The following is a 19,235-nucleotide window of genomic DNA, read 5'->3' as shown; positions in this document are numbered from 1 at the left end:
TAGAAAGCCTTGAGTGCTGAGCTAAGGAATTTATGCCAATGGACAAACATAGTAAGTACTTACACTGCTAACCTCTTAAAGAGACAAAGTCAAAAATGAAACTACCTGTCCCTTCATGAAGGACCTTATGTTGTAGAGAACATGCATTTATATATAAAGATATATAAATAAATACAAGGGAATTTGGATGAGAGGAAGGCACTGGCAGCTGGGGTTCAGCTCTTATAAAAGGTGACATTTGAGTTAAGCTTTGAGGGAAACCGCGGTTCTCCTCAATCCTTTTCAGCAAAAAGCCAATTCGGGAAGAAGGGAGAGAGAATAAGGCTTATAAAACATATGTAGAATAGATTGAAGGGCAGGAGATCTGTTAGGAAATTATAGTCAAAATCTAGGAGAAAGGAAGGCTTGGACTGAGGTTCTGGCCATTTAGAATAGAAAGGGAAGAATTTAAGAGATAGTGTAAATGAAGGAAAAACAGAATTTCTCATCAGAATGTTATACTTGAAAGGTATTCTAAAGCTTCCAGCTGAGTGTAGGGGAATATGGGGATCATCCACTGTCATGGAACAGTCCCAAGAAAAATATGGAAAAATCCATTTTTAATTCCATCCCCCCCCCCCGACAGACAAAACAGGCAGGAGGACCAACAGACATGGACTTGGATGGAAGAAATAAATGGACAGCACTTTCAGTTCTAAGGATTTTTTAAAATTTTATTTTTCTCTTCATTTCATTTTTTCACATCGACTGGAGAGGAAGGGCATTCCCAGGAGGGTGGGAAGATGGACGGCCCCTCCTGGGGTGGCAGAGAAGGAGTCGCGTCCGGCACGATGGGGTGACACAGCTGTGGCTCATAACACATGGCACCAGAAGGGAAAGGGTGGTCTGAGCACAGACACAAAGAGTTCAACAGTCACCACCTGGTCAGTGTTACAAAATGAGGGGAGTGACCACAAGGTTAGGGGGGCCGGACGCAATATGGGAAGAGGGGGAATTTGGGTTTTACTTTTCGTTTTTCATACTTTTCCCCTTTTTTCCTGTTTTTTTTTAAATTTAATTTAATTTATTTTTCTTTTACATTTTACAAACAGCTAAAAACTACAATACATCACAACTACAGTGGGGGGCACCAGAGAAAGACCAGTCACACAGGGTAAGGAACAGCTACAGTTTAAATGGCAGGGGCCATTTCATGGGGAAGAGATTATATGGGGGAGCTGAGGCTCCTGGGCTGGGGCTGGAACCTCCCCAGAGCTCCCAGCCTGGCTAGAGGGGCTCAGGGAAAGGGACCCTGTCTTCCCACTCCGGGATCCTTGTGCTTTTAGATCTATCTGCTGGTCTCTTCGGCCTCCCCATGACTCCTAGAATGGGGCCCCTTTGGAAAGAGCGGGTGCCTGTGCTGTTCTCTCTGTGCTATAGTAGGCAGGGCAGCCTGTGCTTCTCTAGGGGAAAAGGGAGGGGACACTGTGCTTAGATCATGGTTAACCTAGAGTTGTCCCCAAGTCTAGGTGTTTCTTTTGCCCACCCAGCCTAGAGGTTCCACTTCCTAGGCTTGACCCAGGAAAGACAAGTGGGGAACTGTGTTGGTGAGGCCACAGTCATGTATATCTGTTAAAATTACCCTTAGCTTAAATTTCAAGACAATACAGCAACATCTCCCTCCCCACTACATACACACAATACACCACACACACACACACACACACACACACACACACACACATACACACACACCTGCTGAGCTGCCTCAGAACTGAATATAAAGAAATAAAAATAAAAAATCAAACTTTATGAAACTCGGGATTCAAACTTGCAACCCAAATCGCGGGACAAAAAGGGGAAGCCCAGGGGGCTAAGGATTATTGCTACCCCTACCAGCATCCACAGGGAGGTATAGGAGGGTATCCTGTGACCCTTCATTTCAGTAGTTCTCTCTGCCCAAAATCCTGTACCTCATCTTCAGACCCCTGGTCTTTGTACTCTTTACTCCCTTCACCCCTGAAAAACATACAGAAGAGCCAAGGCGAAAAGAGAGACCTCATCCCCACCCTGCCCCAGCCCCCTTCTCCTGGATCTTAGCTCTGGGAAAGAACTAAGGTTAGTACAGGCTGAATGAGGGCCTTGTCTGAAAGCCCTGAAGTAGGGGTAAGAGCCTTAACCGTAACATCAGGGGAAAAGGGAGAATCTTCTGGACATTAAGGACAGTTGGAGGTAGGGAGGGAAAAGAGCTTTCTCCTCCGTAGCCCCTGCCCCATGAGGACCACACATACATACACATGCACACACGTGCACACACACACACACATACAAACACACACACAGCTAAGACATCAAACACAAAGAGGGCTAGAAGGGTAATAGGGGGTTCTTGGGGCCAGATGGAGGTGGGTGGGGATGAAGGAGCTGTTGGTCTCACAGTGCACTGCCCCCATGTCCTCCAACTCTCCCTCACTGCAGCACCTGCCCCCGCGTCTCTGGAAGTTTTAGGGCAAGGGAACTGCCGAGGGCGAGAGCAGCCGAGGCAAAGAGGATGGGGGCAGCCTTCGTGACCCCCACAAAAGAGGTGAAGATGCTGATCCCGAGCACAGCAGCCAGTTTGCACAGAGCATTCAGGAAGCCAAAGGCAGTGGTCCTGCAAGGCAGGGAGAGAAGGGTCAAAAGGAGATGTAATGGGGAACATGGGAGCAGGGCAGGATGTAAAGAGAGGTATGGTGAGATTTGTGGAGGAAAGGCAAGCAGACAGTGATGTTAATGATGAAGCAGCAGAAAGAACTCAAGGACATAACATGGGGGAGAGAGAGAAGGGCAGGAAATATTTGATGAGGGATGTGGGGTTTACAGGAAGATGGAGGTTATAAATGGGAGTGGGAAGTAGAAAGAGGGAAAGAAAGAAGACACCGTAACAAAGCTGGCCATGGAAATCCTGGGAGTAGGGAGAACAGAAGCAACATGAGAAAGGTTCTAGGTCAGTGCATCTTGCTCGTTGGAAGGAACAGTGATTTTCCTCCGTTCAGCTCCCCACCCGCACAATCTCTCCACCTCCAGCCCCTCGGTCCCTCCATTCCCTCTGTTGCTCCCAGCTCCCAGACTTGGGTACCTCTTATCTGAAGGGTAGAGCTCAACGGTCAGCACATCCAGCGCGTTCCAAGACGCGATGCTGACCCCGCCGAAGAGGCAGAGTAGAGCAATCATGGCAGACTCACTGTTCCCAAAGGACAGGAAGAAGCAGGAGATGCATGACATCACACTGGAGCCCGCTGGGTTGGGGAATAGAGGAGAGCTGGGCATCAAAGTTGGCAGAGAGTCATAGGTGTCATGAGCCAGCCACCCTTTTCTACGCCTACGTACAGCTCGGAATCAACTAACCAATCACTTGGCCTGACCAGGGCATGCTTCACAACATCACAGAGTATTCTGCTCCTTGTCTTCCTGATTACTTTTACCTCCTGCCAGAGATTTCTGTCCCAGACCCCCCCACTTCTTTGAGTTCTTTCACAGGACACAGATTGCCTAGCACAATGCCCCACACATAACAGGTTCTCACCAAATATTTGTTGACTAGGAAGTGATATCAAGCAGAGAGAACTAGAAGTTTCGGCACCCAGGTCAATTATGAAGCCAAGCATAAAATGAGCCAGGGAAAGGAGCAGGAATCAGTGTTCTCAAATAAAAATGTTATGACTCATTCCATTTGGGGGGTGGGGGGTGGTAAGAAGGCAGAAACCCTAGGACACTCCAGGATGCTTCTAGGGAGGTCATACAATGGACAAGCCGAGTTGGGGAGTCAGGGAGTGGAAGGGGCAGAAGAGGCACACTAGTAATTTCCTATTTTAGCTAATTACTCCTGCTAACTAAGTGCTAAAGTCAGTTGTTTCTACACAGCCAAGGGTTGAATGTGCCACCAATGATGCTCTAAATCTCAATGCCCTGGGCCAAAGCCCCATTGTCCTGCCCTAATTACTCAGCTGTCAAGACTATTTTCTTCCCACCTCTCCCATTTGCTCCCCAATTACCCAACATTCGAAGCCGGCCAATCTTGTCCATGAGCAAGGCTGACACGATGTTCCCAGGGAGCACAGCTAGCGTCCCCAGAAAGCTGACGAAGTAAACCATGTAGGCACCTTCACCTGTCCCAGCCACATCCAGGGGGCACCCCTCCTTGCTGTGCAAGAACGTGCTATTGATCAGCCGGCTGCCTACAAACTTGTACTCAAACAGGTCTGGAGAACAGAAAAAGAAAACAAGGGGTTGGGGAGAAAGTGTGTGTGTGTGTGTGTGTGTGTGTGTGTGTGTGTGTGTGTGTATGTGTGTGTGTGTGTGTGAAGGGCAGAAAGCAGTGTGCGAATTGTGTGGATCAGTGGTCTGGAATGGCAGAAGATCCATCCTGCCCCCCTTCTCTCAACATTGCCCATCTTGCTTTTTCCCCAAGCAAAACACTGGTACCTGTGTTGTAGAATATCGTGTTGATAAACGTGCAGTTCCGAAAGAATGTGTTACTGGACGTGACATCTTCAAAATAACATTCTTCAAACAGTGAGTCCTCAAAAGACACCGACTTCAGTCTCAGGCCAATGAACCTGGAAGGGCCAGGAAGGGGGGAGGAGAACCACACAAGTCAGAGCCCCTAAGCCTCAATTTCCTCACCTTTAATATGATGATAATAGAACCACCTACATCACAAGATTGCTGTAAGGTTCAAGAGCAATAACTTAGAAATTGTTTTGCAAACTTTAAGGTACTATATTATAAATGCTATTTTTATTATTATTATTAAAGGGAGAAAGAGGAGAAAGAAGAGGCATTTTTCTCTGCAGCCCTCCCTCTTATTCAGCCCCACACACACACACACTCCTGTCCACCCCAACCTGTGCCCTTCAGTGATCGTGGAAGAGAAGAACCCAGAGATGTCTGACACAGGAGCCTTCTCGTCTAGAATTCCTAGAGACTGAGCCCTGCTGCCTGCTTGGAGATTCCTTGGCTGGGAGCAGAGAGGGTTTTTAAGAGAGGGGATGGGAAAAGTCCTCACGTACTTGTCATTGAAGTACTGGCCCCCACGGTGAATCTGGTTCTCCAGGGTGAAGTTGAAGGTCACGTGTTCCACTCGCTCTCCTGCAAAGAGCCTGGTTCGGGCAGCATAGTCAACTGCCTGGAGGTGACGGATCATGTCCGGGAACCAGACGGTTAAGCCATAGTAGCTAAGGAAGAGAGTGTGGGGATGAAGTGAAAGGTAAGAGATCAATCATAATCCCCAAGTCAGTAGTGACTAAGGAAAGGCATCACCCCATGAATGGGCCCGAACACACAATGGTCAGAGAGTGCCAGAGCAACACCTCCACCCACATCCCATCTCTATCTCTTTGTACTGGCTACCCCACCCCACCCCACCCCAAAAAAGACCTGAATGTGCTCTGCTCCCTCCTCACCTCTTCCTCTTACAATCCCTGGCTTCCTGCAAGACTCAGATCAAATATCACTTCTTCCAGAGGGCTTTCCAGGTCTACCCTGAAGCTAATGCCTTTCCCTCTGAGATTACCTTTCTCCTACTCTATACTTATCTTAGGATCATGGATTTGGGGCTGGAAGAAAATTTAGAGGCCAAGCCCCCTCATTTTACAGGTAAGGAAACAGATGAGGTACAGAAGTTAAATGACTTACCCAGGATCACAAAGCTAGTAAGTATCTGAGGCAGGATTTGAACTGGGTCTTTCTGACACCAATACACTATACCAACTAGCTGCCTAGTTATTTATATCAGTTATCTTCTCCCCTAAAATGTGAGCTCCTAGCACTGTGCCTGGCACAACATAAACACCGTAAATGCTTGTTTCCTTCCTCCTATCCTTCCTTCCTTCCTCCTTGAGGGCAGGGACTGAATTTGCCTTTCATTGGCTCCCCAGTGCTTAGCAGAGTTCCTGGCACATAGGAAGCATTTTTAAATGTTTGCTGACTAACTTTCAGCTCTTCCTCTGCTCTTCCCTCTGCCTCTACCCCAACAGACACATATACCTATTCAACCCCAGCAGCCCCTCACCTAAATGACATGGTGAACCACACGCCCATCATCATCAGGGTGATACGCCGATATTCAGGGCTGAAACAGGAAAGGAAATTCCCCCAAACCTAGAAGTAGGGGCAGATGGTCAAGGGGAGGAGGATGTGGAACTCGAAGCACCACCCCTATGCAGATACAGTCACCTCCTCCCAGCCTCTAATCTATGAGTTCCCCAGGCTCAATCCCCATTCTTTTCTCCTATCTAACCAGATACCTGTCCTCCCCTGCAAAATCCCCCTATTACCTGGCCCCCCAGGCTCATTGCCCGGACCCCCCAGCGCTGGTACCAGGTCCCTGTGTCTGACTGAATCTCAATCAACTCATCCTCCTGACGGATGGTCTTAATGTGGGTCACCTGCAGAGAAGTGAAAAGGTCCAGCAATCACACAAGGGACATGGGGTCACTTGGCATCACCCAGCCTCATGAGTTCCATTCCGGTAGTAAACTAGGAAGTCATGGGTCATGGAGGTAAGTTAGATATGATGGAGGGAGATAGAGACAGAGAGACAGAGACAGACAGAGACAGAGACAGGGAGAGACAGAGAAAAATCTGACTCAATATGAGATAGCTCCTTAGAGCATGGAGAGGATTGTGGGGAGGTTTAGGGTAGGGAATAGCCAGGTGACAACCTATGTGAAGGAGGAATTGAGCAAAGAGCGTCATTGGAAGGGGTAGGTTATTCATTCAGAACACTTTCAGTATCTGAGTCTGTAGAGATCCCAGAGGAGAAGCAATCCTACTGAGGATGGGTAGGAAGTGACTTACCGAGAACACTCTCTCGGGATGCCCCTTCGCTCTCATGTTGGTGTCATGGACTTGCTTCAGGACCATCCAGGCTTCATCATGTTTCCCATTCTGCAGCCCCAGACATAGATGCAGGTTTAAACCTCCCAGCTTTCTTGGATCACAGCTGCTTCTCTCAAGTCCAATTCCATCCTTTCTCCCACCCAACCCCCAGCCCTCACTCACACCCAGACCAGGCTGGCTCCTGTTCTGATAGTTTTAGACATTTATCTCCCACCTAAAGGGCATGGGTGCAAATAACAGGCTCTGCCAATGACTAGCTGTGTGATCTTGTGCAAGTCATTTCAATTCTCTGATCCTCAGTTTCTTCTGTAAAATGAGAAGATTGGAGTACAGAACATTCAAGGTCCCTTCCAGCTCTAAATCTACGGTCTATGACATCTCAGAGACACACCACCAACCTAACCCCACTACCACCCCTACCCTCAATACATACACAAATCACACTTTCTGAATTTCCCAGGAATACTATAGGCTCAGAGGTCGAGAGCTGAAAAGGACCTTAGATATCTTGTCCAACCCCATCATTTAACAGGGGAAGCATCTGGAACCCATGAAATAACCTCATCATGGTCACACACACACACTGAGTTAGTGAGCATGAGGTCCGGGACTAGAATTCAGGCTTCCCGACTCCCTTTCCAGGATTCCTTCCACCACTGTACTCTTGCCCAGCTCAATAGGATCCAGATGGGTTTTGGGGTGGAGAGCAACAGAGGAACAACCCAAGGAGAGATTCTTAGTTGGTGACCTCATAGCAAGGAAGGGAGAGATTTGGGGATAAGGAAAATGATGAAAGCCATTTAGTTGGACCAAGGAGGTAAGGAGGTCATGGGATCACAGACTTAAAACTGACAGGAACCTCAAAGGTTACCTAACCCAACCTTCTCCTCACTTTGATCATAACAGGACATTGGAGGACAATGGCCTCTAGAAGGTAGAAAACTCCCCAATGTTCTTCTCTCTGGGGAGTCCTTGGGACTCTCTCTGTGACTGTTAACCATCTCCTCAAGAAAGTGTGGAAGGAGAGGAAGGAAGGAGGCTAGCATAAGCAAGTTGGGGGCCTGATATGGGGTTGACATGAGTACAGTGACAGAGGAATAAAACCTGAGATTCTAAGAGAAGGAAGAAAAACCCGAGAAGGCAGAGACAGCAAGTGGCCTGAACTGTTTATTTATACTGCTAAGAATGAAATTAGACAGCAGTGCCTCACCTTCCTGTCTTTTGCTTCTGTTCACTTATTAGCTCTCTCAGGAAGAAAGGAAATAAGTATTTATTAAGCACGTACTATGTGCCAGATACAACGCTAATACAAATATTATCTTATTTGAGCCTCACAACAACCCTGAGAGGTAGATGATATTATTACCCCATTTTACAATTGGGGAAACTGAGGCAGAGAGTTGTTAAGTGACTTGTCCAGGGTAACACAGCTGATAAATGTCTAAAGCAGGAGTTAAACTCAAGTCTTCCTGACTCCAAGCCCATAGCTACATCCATTGCAACCCCTTAGGTGTCTCTCTCAGATGAAGAGGCTGTGTTATCAACCTTTGTTTCTTATGGGTGCTTTTGGTTCACTATTGTTGGTTAAAGAAACTGTTTTCTTTAAGATAAAGAGGTTAACCATTGTATATCTGATCTATATGTTCCATTAGAGAAAGTAAGTGGCAAGATACACAGAATAGAGAGAGATTTTACAACTGCTGGGACCTTCCTCATGTGAAGACTTGGAGAGGAAAAAAGGAATTATTGATTCATCTTTGCAAATAAGTCCTAAGTAACATGGGGGGGAAAAAAGGCACAAATGTCGCAGTCTTTTTCACAGAAAAAGGCTGTGAATAAGCTGGGAGCTAGTATTGCTAAAGTAGCTGTCTCAAAGAAGTAAATTCTTCCCACTGTCCTCTCCTCTGGGTGTTAAAAGGAAAGCCACGCCCCCTGAGGGGTGGAGCTGAGGGATTTGACTAAAGACAAAGTCAGCCTGAAGAGAGGCACTGAGGGGAAAAAAGGTAAACGTATTACTACTAACAAGAGGGCAGGGGCATGAAAGAGGGAATACTGGAACTAGTCCTCTCCCCATCACCACAATAGGACCTACCCGACACAACTGCTACATATAGATGAGCAACTGAGTACGAGGGAGTTAAATAATGTGCCCAAAGCTACCCAGGTAATAAGGTGTCAAAGTTGGGATCTGAACCTAGGTCCTGACTCAAGAGTTCTTGATGTCCAGACCAAAGGATCCTTGGTAGGAGGAATGATATGGCAAGGGAGGCAGAACCATACCAGAAAACCACTGAACTCAAGGTTCTTGAACTACAGGCCCCCTGAAGAAATTGTCCTGACCATCATTTCCAAGTGGGTGCATGGAACAACATATGGAACATATTAAGCCATGGATGACATTGAAGGGTCCTATACCATACCCAAAATGCCACAAAGAGCAAAGGCAGGAGGCAAAATCCCACTCCACAGAGCAAAAGCAGTCGGTGAAAGGGAGAGAGCCAAAACAGAGACCCAGGATCAAACTGAACCAGAGAGAAGTCATAAAAACCTCGAAGGGAAGTCAAAAATCAGCCAGATAAATGGTAAAAACTAAGCAGCTAGAAATCCCAAAGCAAAAGGTTTTCCCTCCCAATTTCCATCACCCTTTACCTCCAGGAAAAATCGGGGGCTCTCTGGCTGTGTGGTCAGGGCCCCAATGGCAAATACAGAAGGAAAGGCACACACAAGAACAAAAACCCTCCAGCTATGGAACTGGTAAGCAGAGCCCATCTGGAAACTCCAGCCTGGAAAAAAAAAAGGTGAAGGAACCCCACTAGAAACCAGAAAGAAGGTCATTTAGAAGCTCCACCCTGGAGGAATACCTATTTTGGAGGGGGGAAATTCTAGGGCTTTCACTCTAGTTGGGAATGAAGGTTCCAACCATGCCAGATTAAGGGGAATTCCTACCTCAGGGAGAGGAACCTAAAGGGTATCTTCAGGAGGGGGAAGTTCCCTTGGAGGGCTCTTACCATAGTGAGGAATGATGGCCCAGGCCATGGCAGCTGCATACACACCACCAATCATCCAGAACATGCAAAGCCAACTCAAATGTTCCCCTCTCTTCTCTTGGGCCAGGAACTCAGAGAAATAGGAGAAGACAATAGGGATAGATCCCCCAATCCTGTAGGGAATTCCAGGGAAGAGGTTGCTAAAGAGTAGATCAGGAATCAGATCCCCATCCCACCACCCACCATCGCCACCATGCCCCAGATCCGGATTCCTCTCACCAGAGGAACTAGCCTTTCCAATCATTCCCTGACCACCAAACCCACTCCCTAACTCTTCTCTTTCTTGAAAAGTAAGCTGTGGCAGGAGGCAAGCTTCTAAGATGAAGTGTTCTATAAGAAAGGAGAGGTCTCAAAGATTAGGAAGAGGGTTGAGGAGATCATGACAGTTAAAGAAAAGGAGAAAGTCCTGGGAGGAGAAATTGAAAAGAGAATTCCAAGGGGAAGGTCAACAAAAGGTCTTAGATACAGAGTAGGGCAGATACAGGGCAATGTTGGTTACAGAAATGAGGGGAATTTAGAGAGACACTGGAAATACCAACAGGATGGGAAGATCTAGGGTTTGAATAGGTTCCATATTGTCTGGAAAATTAGGAATCTGGGGAAATGAGAAAGCTTCTGGGTGCTATATAAACATAGGGTTTAGGGTGGCTTCCACCAGAAGATCCTCATGAAGGCATTTCTGAGGAAACTGAGGACATTAAAATGGGAGAGTACATCTGGGAATGGAAACAGAAGTTGTAGCTGAATTTGGGGAATACTTGGGGTTGGGATAGGAAAGGGAAGAAAGGAATCTTTGGAGTAGGTGCTCACCCAACCCCAGAGAGCAGGCGGCAGAGGAGGAATGTGCCATAGCCCTGGACGAAGGATGAAAAGAATGCGAAGACGCTGTTGACGGAGAGTGAGATGAGCAGACATTGTCGCCGACCCAATCTGTCAGCCAGACCTCCCCAGAGAAAAGCTCCAACCATCATACCCAGGTAGACAATGAGGCCTGGAAGGAGAAACATGGAAGGGAAAGGATGAAAAGGGCAGTCATGCCTCTTCCAGTCAAATGAATACAAAATGAGGTGAAATTACAGCAGGATGGATCAAGGTTAAACCTGAGAAAAACCATCTGACTGCTTAACTAGATCCAGGGTTAGGAAATAAGACTAGGGTGTTTGGGCCCCATTTGGCAAGGAAGTAGACAGGGCAACATGGCAAAAACAGAGAGAAGAACCCCTAAATTAAAACATAATGGGGCTCTGGATATGGAAATAAACAGATATGGGAATAAAAGAGTGAGATCTGATCCACTCTAAGGCCCCTCTCCCCAGGACCCTCTCAAAGCCAAATCACTTCCCCCCCCAACCCCCCCCCCATTGGCTTCAGCTAGAGATCTCTTTTGTGTTCTTTGGTGAAGGAGACAACTCATCTCCAATTAATAAATCTTTTAGTCGGGAAATCCCCACCTCCCCCATTAGATCTAACCTTTATTTCTTCCAACACCAATCTCAACCCCTCTCTTCTTTTATAACCTCTTCCCTTTCACAGTCTGTGGAGCTCTCTCCATCACCTCCTCTAGGAAGAGGCCAGAAGAAACCTCCTGTGCCCCAATCTTTTGTCCTGGGACTGTTGGCAATTTGGACACTACCAGGGGCTACTCCAGTGTCAATGGAGTACAGCTTTCTCAGCTTTAGGCTCAGAAATTTCACGGGTCCTCACCCACACATTCCCATCTGGAACTGAGAGCTGGAGGTAAGGTCAAATTGTCCCTCTCTCCTATCCAAGCAAAAGAACTGAGATTCTGACCTCTCAGTTTCCATTCCCTACCCACCAAAGGAAAGGAATAAGGCCTCTCCCAGCAGGGCACAAAGGAAGCCTAGATGAACAGAGAGTGGCTCCCATGGTGACAAAGATTAAATTCCATGAAAATAAACCCTTTCCCTTGACCCTGGCCCACCTCCTAAGGGGAGTGAGAAGTCATGAGAGGAAAACATAATCAAGCTCATTACAATTCCATAATCCCAAGACCAGGAGTTGAGTAGGCCACAGATTCTCTTTCTCCTATTCTACAAGCCATGGTCCAACTCCTTAGGGGAGGACCACAAGGTTCCCAAACTTTAGTTGGGAACTGGGAAAAGGACCTGGACAAAGATCCTATTGTCCTTAGGAGATACTTTGAGGGGTCACTTAGTGCCCAGTAGAGTTCCTATGGCCAGAGTAGAAATGAAATAGGGAACTACCTAGGAGATAAGGGGTGAGAGGTAGAAAAGGAATAGGAAAGACTTTGGTTTCTCACCCAGCATGCCCTTGTTGGAGTCAGACAGGCACATGTCCTTTTCAGCACTGGGCAGCACAAACCCCACCACGAAGATTTCGACCCCATCAGCCATAAGTGCCAGACCCAGGACAAAATAGAGGGTCCACTGGAACCGGCCATGGCCACACTCCCGCAAGATGGTTTCATACTGCTGGGCTAGCTCTTCCCTCTCCTTCCGCCGCTGAGCTTCCCCTCCAATTCCAGGGCCTTCTCCATCGCCCAAGCCTCCCCTCACCCCAGCCAGGGGAGCCCCATCTGCCAAATGCTCTCCCTTTCCACTTGATTCTCCCCTGGGGATTCCCTGATATTCCCCTTCATAGATCTCCTCATCCTCGTCATGGCCCTCAGTGGCATCACTGGATGCACCCCCTTCTTCTTCATCTTCTCTAACTCCGTCCCCACGGTAATAACCATCAGCTGGGGCAGGGAAGTCATCATCATCATCCTCCTCCTCAAATCGGGCATAGGACCTCCTCGAATATTCATCCTGAACTCTGTCAAGGCCCTTGACCACCTTCTTGGTTGCATGCTTCTTGACCTCCTTTGCAATATCTTTAGCTCCACGGATGAAGGCTGTCCGGTCACGGAAGCCTTCATCCATGGCAGACTGGAGTCTTTGGACACCCCTCAGGGGTCCTCCCTCTGCCTTCTCTCCCTCCCTGTCCTGTCCCTCAAGAAATCTCTAGATTTTAGAAGACCCCCCAGTAAATGCACTTTACCCCAGGTAAAGTACATTCAAAGAGCTTTGGGCATAGAATGAAAGAGAAGGTAGGACCAGAAAGGGACATGCATTAGAGAGGTAAGGAGTAGGACAGGGAGGCTTTGACGATATTTGGTAGAAAACATAAACCTACAACCTGTTCAACATAGTGAAAAAGTAGGGACGTGGGGAGAGGTTAAGGGAAAGGAGAGGAGAATCGGGTTGGTTGGAGCTGAGTTGCAAAGTTCAGGCTAGAAAAAGAAGAGCAGTCAGGTCTCTGCAGGAAACATTGGTGTCCTGGAAAATAGAAAAGAAAAAGAAAAAAAGGATGAGAACCAGAAGCCAATCAATATACAAAGTAGTCCCTTTCCCATCCCAACCCCCATCATGCCCAAACCAAGTTTTAAAATGAAGAAATGGTCCCAGAGTAATGATTGAACCAGAGATGAAAGATGACCCAGGAGGTCATCTTTTTCCTCCTATGAGCATCCTTTAACCTTAGCTTTGGAGAACAAGTCCAGGCTCCACATAAAGTTTGTCTAGAACCCTATTCCATCAGCTTATCCTACCCCTTTCCCATTAAGCTGAGAAACTCTACCTGCCCTACTAGACACAGACAGACTAGACTAGAACTAGACACAGAAAGATGAAAAAAACCAAAGACATATTAGCATTGCTGTCCAATTTCCTTCAGCTTGATGACCTGTATTTATTTATTTATTTGGTGCAATAGTTAGAGGGTCTATTTAGCCCTGTTGTCTGGTCAACTTGGTCTTCATCTCAGTGTTTGATAGGAGGCAGGATATGAGTTCAGTGAGGCAAGTTTGGCACAGGGAGTTTCCACATCCTACCCATCATCACACTTCTGTGGCCCAAACCCCAAAAGGAAATGCTTCCATTGTTTTAGACAGTAGTATATGCCTCATGCCTCTCCACCTGTGTCACAGATAGAATCCCATCAAGGTCAGGAAGTCCTGGGCTCATAGAACTTGGACACCATTGAGTCCAAACTCCTTCATTTCACAGATGACAAGACTGAGACCCAGTGCATTTAAGTGACTTGCCTAAATCATGCCCTAAAATTCAATCCTCTGGTCTCTGACTCCAAAGCCAGATCTCTTTCTACTACACCACAGTGTCTCCCCCTCCTATGGTGGAACTCACAGAGATTGACATGACCAATCCAGCCAGAGCAAAGATTCACATTCTACAAGAAACTGAAACAAATGAGGGCCATCTCTGGGCACAACCTAAGGGGGAGGAAATATTGGCTAGGGAAGGGAAAGGAATGAAGGAAAAGGGAAGTAGGTCATGGGAAGGAAGTAGAGACATGCTAGGGTGACTAAGTGTCTTCCCAAGTTCCCCAAGATCCCCCTGGATGTGCCCAACCCTCTCTATCCATTCATGCCTCACTATCCTGACCAGATCACACAAGGGAAGAAAATGAAGAATAAAGACCAGGGGCAGCTAGGTGGCACAGCGGATAGAGCACCAGCTCTGGAGTCAGGAGGACTTGAGTTCTAATCCAGCCTCAGACACTTAACACTTACCAGCTGTGTGACCCTGGGCAAGTCATTTAACCCCAATCACCTCACCAAAAAAAAAAAAAGAAGAAAAAAGATCAAGATTTAAATAGGAGGCAGGCCTGGGAAAGTGTGACTAGTACTTTCCTCCAGGGACCAACAGCTGGATCCTCTTTCTCTTGTAGGGGTGTACAGGAGCAACTTCATTTCAAACTTACTTACCTCCTGACTCCTCCTTCACACTTCAGAAGTCTTAGGTCTTCTTCCGAGTCCTTCCCCACCTTCTCCCTCCTGAGGACTTCCTCTCCTAATCCCCACTTAATCTTTTCTGTCCCTCCTCCCTGGGGTTGGGGGAAAAGACTTCAGGGATACTGCATTGCGTCAAAGATTGGTGCAGAATAAGGGGGGGACGTGGGCTCCCCCCCAAAAAACGGTCCAAGGAAAAGATCACGGTAGGTGCACACATATGTTCCTGTGGGGTATGTGTAAGGTCTTATCAGAGCAGGTCCCTTATAAATAGCTGTAGGGTGGGCTGGAGAGATTGAGGACACCCCTGGATGGGAGATTGGGAAGTAGTGATATAAAGGGCAGAAATCAGAGCCTAGATCTCCCAGGCTGATTGCCTAAAACATGAGCAGCTTGACCAAAACTAATGATCCCTATAGTGGAAAGAGGACCAGCTTCAGAGTCAAAGGGGCCTTGGTTTGAATTTTGTCTCTGCTACTTACTTACTTACTTACTTACCTGTGTGACCTTGTACCACCTCTCTGGGCCTGAATTCATCATTTAAAGAAAGAGTCAGACTAGATGGTTTCTGAGGTCCCTTCCAGTACTAAATCTATATTCCTGTGATCTTTTCCAGCAGCAGTGAACAATCTCACACACACACACACACACACACACACACACACACACACACACACACACACACACACTCCTCATCCCTCAGCAAGAAGAAAGAACTGATCCAAAATGGGTCTCCCAAGCGTCCTGCAGGAAGAAGCAGGATCAGCCTGAGGTCATACTCTGTGGTTGTCACTTCATTTGCCCCAGGGATATGGAGACTGAAGATGGTCTCCAGAGCAATGGAGCAGCTCAACCTTCCCCTCTTTCCCCAGGTAACAGAGTCAGACCAGTCAGATGAGGGAGAAGGGGAATTAGAGATTCCAAGAGATGGCTAAGGCTAGAGGAAATAGTGCTATTTTTAGCTTCAGTCTCAGTGAAGTGTGTAGGGAGAGACAGGGGGCTAGAGAGAAGGGACAGCCTAGGAGGGTGTGATATGGAGACAGTCTAGTTATAAACACCGTTAGACCATAAAAGCTAAATTCACTTCTCTTATGGATTCTGTAGAGCAAGTGTGTGGTGGGAATCAGGTGTTTTCAGTGTCCTTAAGCTAACCATGGTTGGGAGATTTGGGGTTTAGAAGGACCCCAATACCTCAAAAGCCCTCAGATATGAAACACAATCTGTCTCTTTCCCTCCATCTCCCATCACAAATGACAAGGTCATTGGTAAACTGAATACATCCAAATCCCCACCCTCCTGAGGATAAGATGCTACAGGAGGTACCCTAGAGCCTCCTACCCTTTTTCCAGAAGGATAAGCAGAATCTCATCTCCCACCTCAAGGATAGGCAAAACGTCTAATACCTTCCCCCTCCCTACACCCCCCCCATTTCACTTCAAGCATATGCGTTAGGAAAGGGCCACTGCTCTGAAGATAAAATGGAGGTGACAGCTGAGACTGCTAGGGAAGGAATATGGAGAGGCAGGACTCAGAGACAGACAAACAGGACACAGGGACAGAGGCCTTCAACCAGAGCATTTTTCACAAGTCCCCTCCCCTTACTTTTCCTGGTCTGGAGGGCAACAGGGCACCAAAAATTAATCAATTGGTTTCTCTAAGCACCTTTCCCCATCTCCCACCTCCCCCAAGTCTTCATGCTAGATTAATGTCCATTATCACCCCCCAACATTTCCCGCCTTTATCAATTGCCCACATCTCCAGATATCAATCCCTCTCACTGTCTTACTCTAGGTTTTTTATCACCCTCCCCACATGCAAACTCCCCACAATCTGCCCCTTCAACCCTCCCAAATCTCCTAACAGGTACAATGGAATCCCTCAATTTTCACCCTTCAGCATCTAGCCCCTTCCCACTCCCAACCTATTTACCTCATGCCTCAAACCAGAAAAAGGAGACATAATCTACGCCCCCCCCCCCCCCCCGCCAAGGTCATTTATCCTCCATCCTGATGTAGAAGAGACTAGGAAAGGAAAGATGAGGTGAAGGATACATTTAGGGCTTGGGGATTCTGGTAGTGATATAATTCAGACAATTCCCCCAACACACACCCCCCATCTCGAAGGTGGGGGGGGGGACAGGGGAGAGTCTTGGAGAGAAAGAGAGAGAGAGAGAGAGAGAGAGAGAGAGAGAGAGAGAGAGAGAGAGAGAGAGAGAGAGAGAGAATCCTAGTGGGAAAAAGTATCTATCCCCCACAACACCTCCTGATGAAGGATGAGGACCCCCCCTCAAAAAAAGGCACGGGAGCATAAAATGGCTCCAATCTAAGTGAAGAAGATGCCGGGAATGGATGGAGCTAGGGAGAGAGAAGGGAGCCGGGAAGGAAGGGATGAAGAGTCGGGGGTCTCACCTGGGAAGGGTCCCCGAGGCAATGAAGCAGGGAGGAGGATGTCGGGGCCGCTGGGAGGAGGCAGCGGCAGCGGCTGCTCTGGGTATCAGGGGAAGCGGCAATGCAGACCTGCCCCCCCCCCCCTCAGCTCCGCCTCTCCCCCAACCCAACTCGCGCAGTCGAGCATCGGGAGAGACCATTGGGGGGGGGGGGGGGTTGGGGAGACTGGACGGAAAGGAAAGTACCGACTCAAGCCAAAGGTAGGGAGAGATGAAGAGACGGCTGAGGGGGCATTTGTCAGAGGGAAGGCGGAAGACCATCCCTGTTCCCCCGTAAAGAAGGAGAGAAATGGGTATTGTCTGGGAGACAGAGAAGTACAAAGCTACAGGCAAGGAAGGAAAGGGACACTGCCTGCCTACACAATACATATCAGGTCCAAACCAGAAGAGGCAGGAATCTGGGGGCTGCTTCCCAGAGAGCATGACAACCAACCTCCTTTTCTCCAACCCTGCAAAATTTCAGGATAAACTCTCGAGTCTAGGAACCCTCCCCATAAACACGCCATCCCCGATAATTCCCCACCCCCTTCAATTAGCCATATGGCGGTACCCAATTGCAGTACCACAACCACATGTTAATTAGTGAAAATAGGGTGAATAAGGTCTGATTGGGGTGATATGTTTCCTAGAGCTTTGGACTCCAGTGTCCCTCACATCTGAAGGATGGTAGTTGTGTCCACACCCCTCCCAGACATCAGCGTTTCTGGTTATTTGTTGCAAGTACACCTTCCCCCAGTATCCTTCCTTTGCCCATTTACCCCACTGCCAGCTGCAGAAACAAATATACAAGAGGAAAGGGCATTAACAGAACATCTCCAGCCATTCTCCCTCACCTTTTTGGTCACATAGTGGGTAAGGCAATAAAAACCAAGAACTTCCTCACATTTTGCCTTCCCTCCTTCTCCTTCGATTCCCCAACATCATCCCAAAATCCTCCATCCTGGGCAAAGAGACCTCCATCGTCAGATTTCTCCTTCTGCCCACCTCTTCCTTCTTCCCAACCCCCACGTCCTCCCAAACCACACAGACAAGTGACTAAATCCATGAGACTTGACTCCCAGGCACCATGCTGCTCCCCCTCCAAAGGAGGGCTAAGGAATTGAAAAACAATTCTATTGGAAAAAGCGTTGGACCAGTAATCAAGACACCTGCATTCTCTCTAGTCTCTGGTTTTCCTCTGTTTGACCTTGGGCAAGTCGTTTGTTTCTCTGGTCCTGTTTCCTCAATCTAAAATAAGGCAGTTGGACTAGATGACCTCTTATGTCCCCTTTTGACTCTAAATTTTTAAGATCCATACTTATCAAAGAAAGGGGCTTCATCCCCTTCTCTCCATGTCTTAACCTAGGACTATATGCTAATATAGGTAGAACAATACTAGCTAGTCAGTATGAGGGACCTCACCTTCCAGAAAAAGGACAAGAGGACTGAGGGCTTAAGGGTTCTCAATAATAGTGAGCTAAAATAGATATTATACTAATGGATTAATCAGTAGTTATAATAGTGAATTATAATTTCAGTTCATTTTACTAACTCAGTTGGGAAGAGATTGGAATGCAGAATTACCAGCGAACGGCTGAATGAACACCAGATTGTGTGAGAATAGTGTGGAAATTTACTAAGATAAAGGGGCAAAAGAAAACAGTATTTTTAATGGATACTACAATCCATCAAAGACATTCAAGCCAAACCAGATGGATCCAGGCATATTTTGCATCTGGACCCTGGACTGACAATCGAAGAAGATACACAAAACCAAGATCCAAGTACCATATGCAGCATATTATAAAAGAAAACACTGATAAAACAAAGAAATAATTTGCAAACACAGTCTTGTGTAAACCTCCTTTTATCTTTGTAGAAGAAATTCAGAGAAATGGACATTTTTAACCTCTATTTCTTTGCCCCATGCAGACCTGCCCCCACCCACACACAACCCAGCTGTTGTGGTTTGGACCTGATATGTATTGTGCAGTCAGGCAGTGTCCCTTTTCCTTCCTTGCCTGCAGCTTTCTACTTCTCTGTCTCCCAGAGAACCTATCACCCCAATCGGACCCTATTCACCCTGCATGGAATGAGGCCCCTGGAGAATGCTCCCCAATTTACTCAAATT

At 47.4% G+C, this 19,235-nt stretch overlaps 1 protein-coding gene across 2 annotated transcripts; it reads right to left on the bottom strand.

Annotated features, from left to right (window-relative positions):
• Positions 1–686: 686 nt before the first annotated feature.
• On the bottom strand, positions 687–18,057 carry SV2A (synaptic vesicle glycoprotein 2A). Of its 2 annotated transcripts, none has more exons than XM_021004173.2 (13): positions 17,959–18,057; positions 12,190–13,207; positions 10,719–10,899; positions 9,870–10,021; positions 9,511–9,644; positions 6,820–6,909; positions 6,297–6,407; positions 6,032–6,120; positions 5,031–5,195; positions 4,444–4,577; positions 4,014–4,220; positions 3,098–3,257; positions 687–2,632 (listed from the first exon to the last, which is right to left on the bottom strand). In XM_021004173.2, exons 2-13 carry the CDS (start codon positions 12,809–12,811, stop codon positions 2,449–2,451), a joined length of 2,229 nt encoding a protein of 742 aa, XP_020859832.1. In that variant the 5' UTR covers positions 12,812–13,207; positions 17,959–18,057; the 3' UTR covers positions 687–2,448. The 2 variants fall into 2 exon arrangements, with proteins under 2 accessions (XP_020859832.1, XP_020859822.1); XM_021004163.2 differs by lacking the exon at positions 17,959–18,057 and adding an exon at positions 17,088–17,230.
• Between the last annotated feature and the right edge of the window lie 1,178 nt (positions 18,058–19,235).

Source organism: Phascolarctos cinereus, unplaced genomic scaffold, assembly GCF_003287225.1.
Source record: "Phascolarctos cinereus isolate Bilbo 61053 unplaced genomic scaffold, phaCin_HiC Scaffold_5;HRSCAF=322, whole genome shotgun sequence".
In the NCBI taxonomy this organism is placed as follows: Eukaryota; Metazoa; Chordata; class Mammalia; order Diprotodontia; family Phascolarctidae; genus Phascolarctos; species Phascolarctos cinereus.
The sequence above is the reverse complement of the archived record's forward strand: the minus strand, read 5'-3'. Positions and strand labels throughout refer to the sequence as shown.